General features: G+C 57.0%; 1 protein-coding gene across 1 annotated transcript in view; it reads left to right on the top strand.

The window, feature by feature from the left end:
- The first annotated feature begins 209 nt into the window (after window positions 1-209).
- The window catches only part of CACNA1I (calcium voltage-gated channel subunit alpha1 I), a 103876-nt gene continuing 90428 nt past the window's right edge, over window positions 210-13657 (top strand). Inside the window, exon 1 of the mRNA XM_079936273.1 lies at window positions 210-554. Within this exon, the coding sequence (XP_079792399.1) occupies window positions 241-554 (314 nt within the window). The 5' untranslated portion in view covers window positions 210-240. The remainder of the gene's footprint in view (window positions 555-13657) is intronic.

The raw sequence follows: 13657 nt of genomic DNA, 5'->3' as shown, positions 1-13657 counted from the left end.
CTCTAGTCTCATTGAAAAAACCAACCAACCGACCCACAACTCCCAACAATATCACAAGTATACTCTAAGAATGTTTTGTTCTCCCCACTTTTCATCTCCCCAAACTGAGGCTCAGCAAGGTTGACAGACCTGCCCCAGGACCACCAGCTCTTTCCTATCCTCACGGCCAGAGTGAGGCCGAGGGGCCTGAGGCGGGGCTGTCTGAGCCGTGTCCCCCTGTAGGGGGAGGCGGGTCGCGGAATGGGTGCCGAGCTTGTCCCCCGCCAAGCGCCGTCTCTTTTTCTTCCGCAGGACTCCCTGCTCAGTGCTGACATGGCCGAGAGCTCCCCACTGCCCTCCTCCCCTGCCGCAGCCCCGGCAGCTGAGCCAGGAGTCACGGAGCAGCCCGGGCCCCAGAGCCCCCCTGCCTCCCCTCCAGGCCCGGAGGAGCCCCTGGACGGAGTCGATGCAGACGTCCCTCGCCCAGACCTGGCGCCCGTTGCCTTCTTCTGCCTGCGACAGACCACCAGCCCCCGGAACTGGTGCATCAAGCTGGTGTGCAACCCATATCCTTTGTACGGCCTGGGTTCGTCTGGGTCCTGCTCGGGGCCCCGCTGTTCCCTCTGGTCAGGAGGCCTGAGGCTGCAGGGCTCTGGTGGTGGTGAGCCAACTCTCGTGCTGGGTCAGGGGACACCCTGCTCAGGCCGTGGAGCTCGGATGGGTGAGGACCTGGCGTCCTGCTGATGTGAATGTTCTGGAAGTTGCTGATGACCGTGGGGGTCAGTGCAGTGTCTCGCTGGCTCAGGAAGCCCTCAGGTGTGAACCTCAGGTCTGCGCCGGGACTGAGGAGGCAGAGTTTAGTCAGACCCTGGCCCGTGACCTGAGCCATTTGGTGGGTGGCGACTACAGGGGTTATGAGAGCCTGATGGGGAGCCCAGGGACCTGGACGGGAGACAGTTGACCCCAGCACGCAGGGCGAGGCTCCACCCACCTTGCCTCCAACAGTTCTTCCTGCATCCACCTGCTGCCTCTCGTCTGCTCGGGTCACTCCTGCTCAAGACCCTTTCCTGTTTCCATTGCCCTGCAGGAGCAGAGCAAAGTCCTAACCAGCCCCCTAAGCATGGCCTCACTTACCTCACTCTGCTTCCCGAGCTCTTCCAGGCCTCAGGGCCTTCTCACATGCTCTTCCTCTCGAAATGCTTTCCTTTCCTCTTCACCTGGCTAGGTCCTTTGTTGCATCCTTCAAATCACAGTTAAGTGCCACCTCCTCAGGGCAGCCCTCTGTGATTCCCCCTTAGCCCCTCCGTTTTATTAGCCAGTATGTGATTCTGAATCTAACACTTGCCTCCTCCAGGGTGCTATCCGGTGACCAGGACACAGACCGAGCCTGTCTTGTTCATTGCGGGACCCCAGCACCCAGCACAGTGCCTGGCGCACCACGGGTGCTCCTGTAGTGTTCGCTGGGGGCGTGTTGGCAGGGTCCTCACTGGGTCTCCAGTAGTGAATGGAGCGGAGGCTTAATCATGGGGCACTCAGGCTGGGCTTTCGGGTCTTGGGGTGGGGGGGAGGGGGATGTCATTGATCAGGTGCTGAGGGTTCCAGGATTCTTCCTTGGCCAGAAACCTCCCTCCCGCCCCTCGTCCTTGGGAGGGAGCTCAGGGAGGGGGCAGTAGTGATCCTCAATGCGAGCACGGTTGGCACTTTGGGTGTGACAGTGTTTTGTGGTCTGAGCTGTCTTGCACAGTACAGGACACTTGGTGTTCTGTCCTGGTCCCTAAATATTGGTAGGTAGTGGCCCTCAATCATTGTGACAACCAAAAATGACCCTTCGCATTTCCAGATGTTGCAGGATTCTCCTCCCCATCAAGAACCCGAAGGAACATGGGTGGACATGTAGGCATCGGGGTCAGGTCAGCGGGAATGGCTACCAGGACCAGCAGGCCTGGGAGGGGGCAGGGCAGTGTGGGAGGTCTGCCCCAGACAGACTGTCCTGAGCGCCAGTGTCCCTGGAGCTGAGGGGCCCTGGCTCAGAGGTAGGCCCTGAGTCACCACCTGACTCCCTGGAGAGCCAGGAGGCTGCTGGGACCCTCCACCACCTGGTGAGCTGGGGTGGGAAAGGTCCGCTCACCCAAATGTCTGCACCACTCCCTGCCTGCCCGGCCTGGCCCTTGAGCATTGCACTGTCAGCAGGGTTTCAGCAGGGAGGAAACTGGGTCTGAAATGTCAAGGGGTCCATGGTGCTCTTTGTTTTTTTTTCCCGTGGTGCTGACTCATGGGTAGGTGGCATGTGGAAAGCATTGGGAACCAGGGTGAGACAGACCCATGGGCTGGTTCTGCCTGTTGTTTGCTGTGTGACCATAAGCCAGTTTCTTAGCCTCACTGATCCCCAGTTTCTCCACCTGTCAAACGGCGGTGGTATTTACCCATTTCACAGGATTGCACTGCAGACCAAAGCAGTACGTAATGTGAAAATGGATCTTTGTAAACTCGAAAAACTGCCACACGTGTGGTTATCACTCTTATTACCTGTGCGCAAAAGGTGAACAGAGCCCTCGCATACAGCTGAGTAAATACTGCTCGTGGTAGATTCAATAAGACATTGGGCATCAAGTCTTTAGGTAGAACATGATGCCTTCAGAGGACGTTGTTCCAGGGAAAATCAGATTCTATCTCTATGATTTAGGTACATTCGTGCCAGTTAACGCTGCTATTACCCATGCCCTCATCCGTGCAGACATTGCTAATCGATAACAGCATCCTCCAGCAGGGCACCCGTGGCAGCATGACGAATCAGTTGGAAACCTATTTTCCACCCTAGATTAGACTTTGAGAGCCTTTCTTAGGCATGTAACTGGCTGCATGTGGGAGAAGGGCCAGTGGTGGGCTGTACTCACTCTAGTTTCCCTTCCCCGAGCTTTAGTTTTCTCATCTCTATAATGGGACGATTAAAGATGATTAGAGCTGATTCCTGCAAAGCACCCAGCCATGTGTCCAGCACAGAGGAGGGCTCAGGAACGATAATAACAAGAGCTGGTGCTCACTGTGCTGAACGCTTTGCCTGAAGTATCACCTTTTAACCCTTATAACCACCTCAAGAGGTAGGTGCTGTCAGAGGCTCAGAGAGGCTGAGTAACTTTATTTATTTATTTATTTATTTATGGCTGTGTTGGGTCTTCGTTTCTGTGCGAGGGCTTTCTCTAGTTGTGGCAAGCGGGGGCCACTCTTCATCGCGGTACACGGGCCTCTCACTATCGCGGCCTCTCTTGTTGCGGAGCACAGGCTCCAGACGCGCAGGCTCAGTAGTTATGGCTCACAGGGCTAGCTGTTCCGCGGCATGTGGGATCCTCCCAGACCAGGGCTCGAACCCGTGTCCCCTGCATTAGCAGGCAGATTCTCAACCACTGCGCCACCAGGGAAGCCCGAGACTGAGTAACTTTTCTCCAGGTTGTGCAGCCAGGATGTGGTAAAGCTGGCGTGAAATCCTCAATTTCTCTGAATTCTCAGGCTCAGCTTTTATCCAGGACACGGCTGCCCCCTGCGGAGCCTGGAGACGGGGTTCTCCCCACTCCACCGGAGCAGGGACGTTTGCTTTGCAGTCCCAGGTGGCCGGGCAAGGGTCTTCCTGGGTTCCAGTGTCTACCTTCGGGAGCCACCTCACTGTGCCCTGCCAGGGGCTGCCCCCTGGGGGAGTTCACAGCCCCCTGCCTTCCGGCATGCTCCTGGCTGCTGTCTCCCCAGCGCCAGCCAGCGCTGAGTCAGCGCTTCTGCTGAGGCGTGAACCAGCCATGCACGGTGGAAGCCGGCGGGCTGTGAAGGCTGCCTCTCTGCTGGGCATGGGGAGGGCGCCAGCCTGGGCTGGGAGCAAGGAGCCGCCAGCTGCCAGTGACTTTGGATAAGTCACTTCCCCTCTCTTGCCCTCAGTCTCCCTGTCTGCAGGTTGGGGATACTTGGGCAGTGAAGTCAGGAGAGGCTGCCTGGGGTGCCCATTTCCCTGCCGCCTTTGTCAGGAAGCATCGCAGTGGTGTCTGTGGGGGCGGGGCTCCGTGCTTTCACGGCTGTGGTCCTGATTCTCATCTGCCGCTCTGTCCCACTTCTGTTTGCTTCTGGTCCCCTGCCGGGGGACCCTCTGCTGCTAGGATGGGGTCTGTGGGTGCTCTTGCTTTGAAGTCCACCTGGCTGAGACCCCCGCCTTGCAGACCCTCTGACCTGGGTCATCACTGGGCAGGAAGAGGGCAGGGCCCAGGGTCTCATCATAGCCCTGCGGTGCCAAGCCTTGTGCTGTTCATTGTGAGGGTTCAGTGTGTTGGTTCTGGGGGTGAAAGGGATCTTGTTCATCCAGCCTTCACTCACGCATTCATGAACTCGGTCAACAAGCCTTTACTGAGTGTGTGCCGTGTACCAGGCACGTGCAGAGGACAGCTGTGGCCATTTGGGGCAGGAGAGGGTCACTCTGGCTCCCTTGGAGAGACGTCAGCCAGGAGACCATCATTGGAGGGGACCTGTGGGATGGTGACAAGGGATGATGGTGGCCCAGGGTGCTGGTGGGGCCTGGAGAGCGGGGTCCGAGTGGAGGTGTGGCTGCTTTGGGGTTGGTGTTGGAAGGAGAGGACTTTGAGGTGACCGCCGGGACTGTGGCTTGGTTCAGTGTGAATGATGACCTGCTCCTGGCTCCTTGGCCGAGAGGCCTTTGTCTTTGCTGACCCTCTGTTTGCTCATCTGTGAAATGGGAGCCTCTGTGACACCCCCCTGCCCCCCCCCACCAGTTGGGAATGTCAGGGGGTCCACTGAGAACTCCAGGGCAAGCATTGACCGACCGGGCAAACTGTTAAGTGCAGAGTGACAGCTCTGTGCACACTGGAGCTGATGACGGAGCATTCACAGTTAGGGTGGCTTGGGTGCCCTGGCTCAGGACAAGCGTCCTGAAGGCTGGCGGGGACCTGGGCCCTGCGTCTTTGACGATGGTCTGAGAAGTTTGTGGGCTGGGCCGCCAGGGAGAGCGGTGTTGGCGGGGGTGGGAATGTGTGGGTTCCTGCAGGGTTGAGGTGGGGAGAGGGCATGATGGCTGGGGAGTGAGAGGGGGGAAAACCTGCAAAGCCCTAACCATGGGGAGAGAAACGGGCCAGTCACCAGCAGGAAGTCCCCTCTCCCATCGCCCTGCTCCCCTGCCCTGGTCATTTAGTCCATCCCTCTGCCTCTGGCGGGCTGCCTCTCAGTCCTGCTGCACCAGACGGGGCCTTGGGCCTCCTGATAAGGACCTTTAGGGCCTCTGAGGGCTCTTGACTATCAGGAAGTCCTCCTTAATCTAACCGCCACCCCTCCTGTCCTGAGCCCTTTCCTGGGGTCTGGGCCCTTGGGAAGTCTGGCCTTGCGTTCCTCCACCTCTTCCTGTCTAAGCAGGCGGCTCCGGGGATCTCACCCCTCCTGCCCCACTGACAGCTGGCGTCACCCTCCCTTTTCTTCCCTGCACAGTGGAAAGAGCACCCATCCGGGAGCCTAAAGCTCGGCAACCTCGGATGAGAGCCTCCCCCCTGGACCCCCTCTCGCCTCCCCACTCGCCTTCACCATCAGGGGGTCCTGGGGCTCCCAGCATGGAAGCGGCTTGTCATTTGTCAGGTACTGTTTCCTCCCTCCCCGCCTGCCTGCTTCCATTTGTTTGCTTATTCATTCCTCACTCAAAAATCTTCAGCAGCTCCCTGTCACCCCCAGAATAGTTTCACTTAGCTTGGATTCAGGGCCTTCCATGATCCACCTGGTTGGCCTCCAGCTGCCTTTCTGCTATTTCCCTTCACGCACTCTGCTCTGAAGCCCAAACAAGCTGCTGGTGTTTCCTGACATCCCTGCTTCCCTGACTTTGCTTCTGCTGAGTCTGCCCCCACAATGCCCTCTCCCCCATCTCCATGGTGCCAAATCCTGCCAGCCCCAGCTTCCTGGCCGCCACCTACAGGAAGTTTTCCTGGATCTCAGCTTTTTCCTCTCTAGGCTCCCTTAGCCTTTTATCAGTCCTTCCCTATCTTAGTTTCCTCCTGCCTCAGGGAATTGTTTGTTGCTGGCCTTGTCTCCTCCTCCAGGCGTGAGGCCCCAGAGGGCTGGACCTGTGGCTCTCACTTTACTCTGTGCCTCCAATGCCCAGGCCTGGCACAGATGGGCTTGCTCATCACTTTCCAGTTTACAAGGTACTTTCCCACTCGCCATGACCTCTCAGATACTCTCAGCTCCTCCCATGCAGTGGCAGGGCTGGGAGTGTGCTAACTCCCCATTCTACAGCTGGGGAGACTGAGGCCAAGGAAGGGAGCGTGAACTGCCCAAGGTCACATGTTGAGTAGTCGGCAAAGCCAGGGCAGACCGGAGCCCAGGACTCTCAGGCCAGGGGCTGCTCGCCGCCAGGGAAGGGGTTCTTTCGGAGAAGGTGTCCCCTTCTCCTTCAGCCCTGGCCCAAGCGGAATGCCCAGACAGACGGCAAGTGTTGCTGGAAGAAGCAACACATGTCTGGGAAATTGTCCGTTTCCCTCCATCTGGTGTAGAGAAGGTTGTTTTTCTCAGAACTAAAAGTCAGCATCAAATTATGCCCTGGGGATGTTCACGGTAATCAGAGTGGATGCTGCACGCTCATTGGTCCGCAGGGTAGACTGGACGGCCAGTTAGAGGAGCCTGGCTGGGTCAGGGAGAGCCTGACTCACAGGGCAATCTCAGGTACTGTCACCTGGAGATTCATATATAAAGAGAGCTACGGGGGCTTCCCTGGTGGCGCAGTGGTTAAGAATACGCCTGCCAGTGCAGGGGAAATGGTCCTGGTCCGGGAAGATCCCACATGCCACGGAGCAACTAAGCCCGTGCGCCACAACTGCTGAGCCTGTGCTCTAGAGCCCGCGAGCCACAACTACTGAGCCTACGTGCCACAACTACTGAAGCCCACGAGCCTAGAGTCTGTGCTCTGCAACAAGAGAAGCCACTGCAATGACAACCTCACGCACCACAATGAAGAGTAGCCTCCGCTCACCGCAACTAGAGAAAGCCTGTGAGCAGCAACGAAGACCCAATGCAGCCAAAAAAAAAAAAAAAAGAAAGGGAGCTACAGGTGCAGAAGCTGCCCCTGACCCAGGCTGGGAGCATTAGTGAAGCCTACCTGGAGGGGGGACATTTGGCCTGGGTCTTGCTGCATGAGTAGGAGTTTTCCAGGAGAACAGTTGAGGGATGGTATTTTAGGCAGAGGGAATAGTGTAGAGAACAGTGAGGAGTTTAGTGTGGCTGTAACAGTGTGAGGCAGGGGCTGGATAGCCGGGTATGAAGTGTCAGGTTAGAGCTTGCTCTCCGTCTTGTGGGCACTGGGGAGCCATTTAAGGGGGTCCAGGAGGGACAGGACATGAGTCATTTCATGTATTAGAATGGTCCCTCCTGGAGCAGAATGGAGGATGCTTGAGGGAGAGAGACTAAGGTCTGCAGACCAAGCAGGAGGCACCTATAATGAAGATTGATTGATTGATTGATTCAACAAGTGTTTATCGAAGCCCAGCTTCAGTAGTGTTGGACACTGTTCCGGACTTGAGCAGAGGTGCCCCCAGGGCTGTTCAGCCATGTTGGGTGGGACCACGGTGTACCAGGCCTGGAACCCAGCAGTGACCCCTAGGAGTCCCCGGCCTGATGGGGGAGGCAGAGCCACACCCGAATCATACTCCAGTGAAGAAAAATGAGGTAAAGACCGGGCAGAGGGACCCTGAGGGTCTGAGGGCACCAGGAGGCTGCAGTGGTCAGCCCGTCCTGACCGGAGATGCGGCAGGTGCTGTCAGTGGAGAAAAAGCAGGGCAGGAGAGACTTTGATGGGAAGCGGGCAGAGGGGCATGGCAGCCCAGTTGAGGAAACAGCCTGGTCAAAGGCTCCAAGCCAAGCTGGGGTCACCAGGGCTGCTGTTATAGCCTGGGGTGTGGGTAGGGAGCAGACAGGAGTGGAGGCTGAGCGTGCAAGGACGCTTCAGGAAGGCTGTGCTGGAGCGGGCGCTGCGTCCCCTAAGGGCCTCCCCCGTGCTGGGTGCAGCTCAGTGCCCTCCTCGAGATCGCCCGTTTGCTAGTCGAGGCCAGCTCGTGCGGGCCACCCAGGCTGGCGGTGGCGGAGGCGGGTTGGGGGGCAGCCTGTGCGCCGGCCCCGTGAAGCCCGAGAGCCCAGACCAGGGGAAGCCTCCTCGCGACTGATGCACAGCAGGATTGGAAAGAGGGCCAGCTGATGCAGAGTCAGCCCCCTCCTGGGGCATTTAAAACGTGATTGGATTTTTACTCGTCCGTCCTGCCTGGGCTGCAGCTTCGTGTCAGAAGCCAACTTTGACCTGTCGCCTCCCTCAGACCGCGTCATGGTCCCGTGGGGAGACAAATGGCCCTGTTTGTTTCCCTTGGAGAGAAATCGATATGTCTTTTTAATCAGCCAGAATGTCTTCCTGCTCAGCTCCCTCCAGCCCTCCTATAGGGCTGCCTTCCACATGTCCGCCCCCAGCTGCCCTGTGGAGCTGTGCTCTGCTCCCCCCCCCCCCCACCGTCTCCCTCGTCTCTCCCCAAGTTCAAATCCTGACACTGGTGCTTACTGCTGTGTGATGCTGAGCAAACAACTGGACCTCTCTGGGCGCCGGTTTCCATCTGGCTCATCTAGATGAGAAAGCAGGAGGAGAAGGCTCGGCTGATGGTGAAGTGCTGTGTGAATGTGGAGGCGCTGGGCTCGGGAGAGAGGCCGAGCCCACGTGCAAGCCCCGTGACCTCAGGCCGGCCACTCCTGTCTGCGTCTCAGTTTTCTCATCCCTAAAATTGTTGGTGAGGGAAGGTGGAGCTGTATCAACTGTGATTTTTCAATCGGGAGTGATTTTGCCCTCGGGCCACATTTGGCAATGTCTGGAGATGCCTTTGGCTGTCACGGCTTGGGGAGGGTGTGCTACTGATTTCCAGTGGATAAAGGTCAAACATCCTACAACGCACAGGACCGCCTCCCGCAGCAGAGAGCTATCCAGCCCCAAATGTCAATAATGCTGGGGCTCCGAAGCGCTGGCCTAGGTGGTCCCTGAGATCTCCTGAAGCTCCAGGAAAGAACGGAGCTGAGGGTCTTGTGAGGAGGAGGGCTGAGACTGAGGGTGGGAATCCCTCAAAGAGGAGTGGAGGATGAGTCCCAACCGGAAGGGTTTCCCGTGGTCCCGTAGACGTGGGTTTGAGTCCTGGAGCTGCCATTTACTAAAGAGTCCCATTCCCAGTCACCCTCCCATATGCCCACCCATCCATCTGTCCCCCATTCACCCGTGCACCCACCCACCCATCTCCCCTCGCACCTTTCTTTACTTCATCCATCCATCCATCCATCCACCCATCCATCCATCCATCCATCCATCCATCTTTTCATCTCTGCATCCATTTATCTGCCCACCCACCCACCTATCCATCCAACTCTTACATACGTGCATTCATTCACCCATCTTCCCAACCATCTACTCATTCAATCATCCATTCGTCCAGCTACCCAAAGGTCGCACCCCCACCCTCCCACCTACCCATCTGTCCCCCATTCACCCATCCATCCATTCACTTGTTTGGCAGGTGCTGGATCCCCAGCTCAACCCTGTGTTGAGGGTTGACCCTGACCCTGTCAGGGTCCCTGACCAGGACCAGACAGGACCTGGTCAGCCCAGGGACGGTTGTCAAGGCTCTGGGAGAGGGTGTGGGGTCAGAGGATGGAGAAGGGACATCGGGAACTGGGGAGCCTGAGAAGGGCCAGCTATCAAGGGGTGGAGCCCACGAAGCAGGAAGGGCATCTGCTCAGGGGCTTGTGGTGTCCCCAGCGCCCAGGAGGAGAGAGTTTCTAGAACGAGGGTCTTAAACTAAGGTTTGTGAACTTGGATGGGGACAAGTTGCATGTTTGTGTTCACTGACTTCTGAATGAAATGGAGCATTTCTATCTATTATGAATGGAGACAACCAAGCACGGTGGGGTTACTGGCAGTTCCTGCGACTGTCACCGGTAGCAGTCACCGGTATTTAATGTTCCCGTGCCACATCCTGGTCGTTGTAGAGCTCTCGGAATGTCATTGACATTCATCCCTGCTTCCCAGGCAGACGGCATCAGACCCGCCCCAGCTCTGTTTATCCGTTGTGTTGATAACGAAACACACCCCCATCACAAATTTGTTTTTCTAAAAAATATTTTGACAACTATTTTAACAGAGCTGGCTTCCTTCCTTTCTAATACTAAGCATTCTTTTAAGAACAATTTTGCACTTAAAAACATTATTCTGAGAAAGGGCTCATGAGCTTCTCCAGGGAGAGAGTAGGTCGCCGTGCCCAGGGCTGTGGCCTTGGGGGCGTGGAGGATGGTGTGCATGCGAGGGAGGGGCTCCAGGGCTCCATGGGAGTGCACACGTGAACGTGTGCACGTGGGTGGTCAGGGGCAGGCAGGGGAGATGTGTGGTGGGGACAAGCCCCCAGGAGGCTGAGGGAGATTGTCATCACCCTCTGTCCAGCCCTCACCTTCTCCGTCTGTGTCTCCACGGAGTGTTTGCTCATGGTTTCTGGAGGGCAGGGACCGTGTCTTCTTTGGGGTTCCCGGAGCCCCTGTGGGCCAGACAGAGGGGACCCTCAGTGAAGAGGGGCTGAATATATGAATAGTGAGTGATGGATGTTAGAAAGGAGAGGAGGGGGAGTTCAGGGTGGGGAGGGAGGCTGCAGATCCCTCTGGTGTAGAAGTCCCTCCTTAGCCTCCTTGATGCCTCCAAGTGACGGGGACCTCACTCCCTCCTGATGCTGCAGACACCCCTGAGCTGCTGCTCCAGGTGGGCCTCTGGGCACAGAGAGGGTCGGATATGCTCTGCCCTTGGAGAGCACAGCCTGGTTGGGGGCGGGAGGCTAGGACAGACCACACCGTCATCAGGGGGACATCCAAGCTGCCGGGAGGGCCCAGGGGAGGCATCCACGCCCACTGCCTAGGACTCCAGGAGGCTCCCCGGCAGTGCACCTTCTTTGTGGATGGGCTCCTGAGGCTGGGGCAGCTCACAGACAGCGGGACCCTGGACCCCCAGGGGCCTTCCCTGCCCTTCTCTTCAGCGATGGCTGAGGTGTGGCGTCTGGTGAGGGTACTTGGCTGGAGCTTCTTTGCTGTGGACCATCCATCCCAGGTTTCCTTCCAAGCTGACGGTCCCAGTTCCCTCACCATTGCCTCCCCCACTCCAGCTGTCTGCACTGGGCACGGAGGCCTGCTGGGCATCTGGGAATCAGAGACTTTGGCCAAATTCAATGAGTTGTCAAATTACAGGGACTCTAAGAAGTGGGCTTGGGGACAGGGACAAGGAAGGGAGAGCTCATTCCTTCTAAGGGATCTCAGCCCACTGAGACTCCATAGCTTATAACCAGAACCAATCCAGCTGTGTGTCATGTAGGGAGCTCCCTGTTGCTAGAGGCATGTAAGTGGAGAGAGGCCTAGGACCATCTGCCCAGCGGGTCTCTTCGCTTTGTGGAACAATTTTCTGCCTCAGCTCAACAACTGTGACACCTTGGGCAAGTCCTGCAGTCTCTGGACCTTCATTTTCATATCTGTTAAGTGGGTGTGTTGATGTTTGCCGTGCCTGTCTCCCAAGGCTGCCGTGGATTTGGACAGAACAAATCTTTAAACAAAGATGGAATGGAGTGAGGTTCAAATCTGGTTCTGTCCCTTGTTGTGGCCTTGGGCAAGTCTGTGAAACAAGGATGGTACCCTTCTCTTGCAGGGCTGTGGTGCCCCAGCGGGTGCTTGTGTTTTTTTAATTGTTGCATTTTATTTTTCCTTATAGCTGTGATTCATTATTACTTTTTGTTACACTTTTTATTGAGATAAAGTGTGCTTGCAGTAGAGCTCACAAATCTTAACGTCCAGCTCAAGGCATTTTTCCATATACACACACTCCTGTGACCCCACTCAGGCCAAGAAGAACATCTCCAGCCCCGCAAGCTCCCTCACCCCCACCTGCGACGGACTCTCCCCCAGAGTTACCGCCGTTCTGACCTCCTTCCCTACCGGTTTGCTTTGCCTGGGTTTTCACTTCGTGTAATTGGATTCGGACACGCGCTGCTCTTTGGCATCTGGCTCCCGGTGCCAGCGTTACGCCTGGCAGCTCCATCCGTGCTGCTGCAGCAGTTTGTTCTTTTTCATCACTGGGTAGTATTCCATCACAAGGACGTACCACAGAGTTTCTCAGCCTCGGCACAGTTGACATTTTGGGCTGGATAATTCTTTGCAGTGGGGCTGCCCTGTGCATTGTAGGGTTTTGAGCAGCGTTCCTGGAATCCACCCACCGGGTGCCAAGAGCATCCTTTAAACCCCAGTTGTGACAACCACAAATGTCTCCAGACATGGCCACATGTCCACTGGGGGCCAAAATCATCCCCAGTTGAAATCTCCTGCCGACTCATTCTCCTCTTGACGGACACTTGGGTTGTTCCCAGGTTGGGGCTGTTAAGAATCGCACGTGCCTTTTTGTGGACTTATTTGGGCATTTCTCTGGGGTATGGACCGAGGAGTGGCACAGCTGGATACTAGCATAGGCTTATGTTTAGTTTTTTTTTGCAGTACGCGGGCCTCTCACTGTTGTGGCCTCTCCCATTGCGGAGCACAGGCTCCGGACGCGCAGGCTCAGCGGCCATGGCTCACGGGCCCAGCCGCTCCGCGGCATGTGGGATCTTCCCGGACCGGGGCACGAACCCGTGTCCCCTGCATCGGCAGGCGGACTCTCAACCACTGCGCCACCAGGGAAGCCCCCAATGTTTAGTTTTAATAAATGCTGCCAAGCAGCTTTCCAGAGTGGTTGCTGCTCATAAAGACCAGTCGAATGAATGAACGAATGAGTGAATGGATATCCTCTTTAAAGCCCAGGACCTGGAGCATAGTTGACATTCAAAATGGTACCCACTTTTACGACGTGGCCTCACACCACAGCGGGTCCTGGAACATGGACGCACTCTGGACATCTCCCGGGCAGGAGTGAGCCTGGCTCATCTCAGTACAGTGATGCACAGGCCAGGTATACAGCAGGCGCTCCATGGATGCTCGTGAACCTGGCCTCGGAGGACCAAAGAGCTGGCCCGGGAACAGGGATCTGGAACCTCAGGTCTATGAAGGGCCGAGGGCTGCGTGCCCATCCCTGGACTCCCTGGGGATGTATATGGGAGGGATCCTGTATAAGGGCTGGCCCACGAGGATGCAGCTCCCGGCCCCCTTCCTCCACTTGATTTATTTAGACAACTGAGGTGCACCCTGGGAAATGGATCTGATTTCAGATTTGACAAAAATTAAAACAAACTTGGCTGCCCCAGCCAAACCCAGCACTCCCACCCCCCACCCACCTTCCCAGAGCCCCCCAGATTACGGAAACCATGACTGTCAGCTGGGCCTACAGGATGGAGGGTGGTGGTTGCCATGGTAACTGTGCAGGCCTTGGCTCTGGCTCCTGGAGAGGGAGGCTGCCCTGAGGGGCCTGCTGGGGCTTTGGACACTGCCCAGCTGGTCGTTCTTCTCTTTGGGAAGTGGCAGGTTTGAGGGGGCCCCCGGCATTGTGGCTTCCCTGGTGACCCTGTCCTCCCAGATCACACCCCGGCCTTCTTAAGACAGCAGCCAGGCATGGGGTGGAGATGGTACTGATCTAGCTCGGCTCTTACTGGGGGCCTTGAGGCCAGCACCCTCTCCTCACTGG

This window comes from Stenella coeruleoalba, assembly GCF_951394435.1.
Source record: "Stenella coeruleoalba genome assembly, chromosome: 11".
Lineage (NCBI taxonomy): Eukaryota > Metazoa > Chordata > Mammalia > Artiodactyla > Delphinidae > Stenella > Stenella coeruleoalba.
Note: the sequence above shows the minus strand (reverse complement) of the source record. Positions and strands in the feature narration are given on the sequence as shown.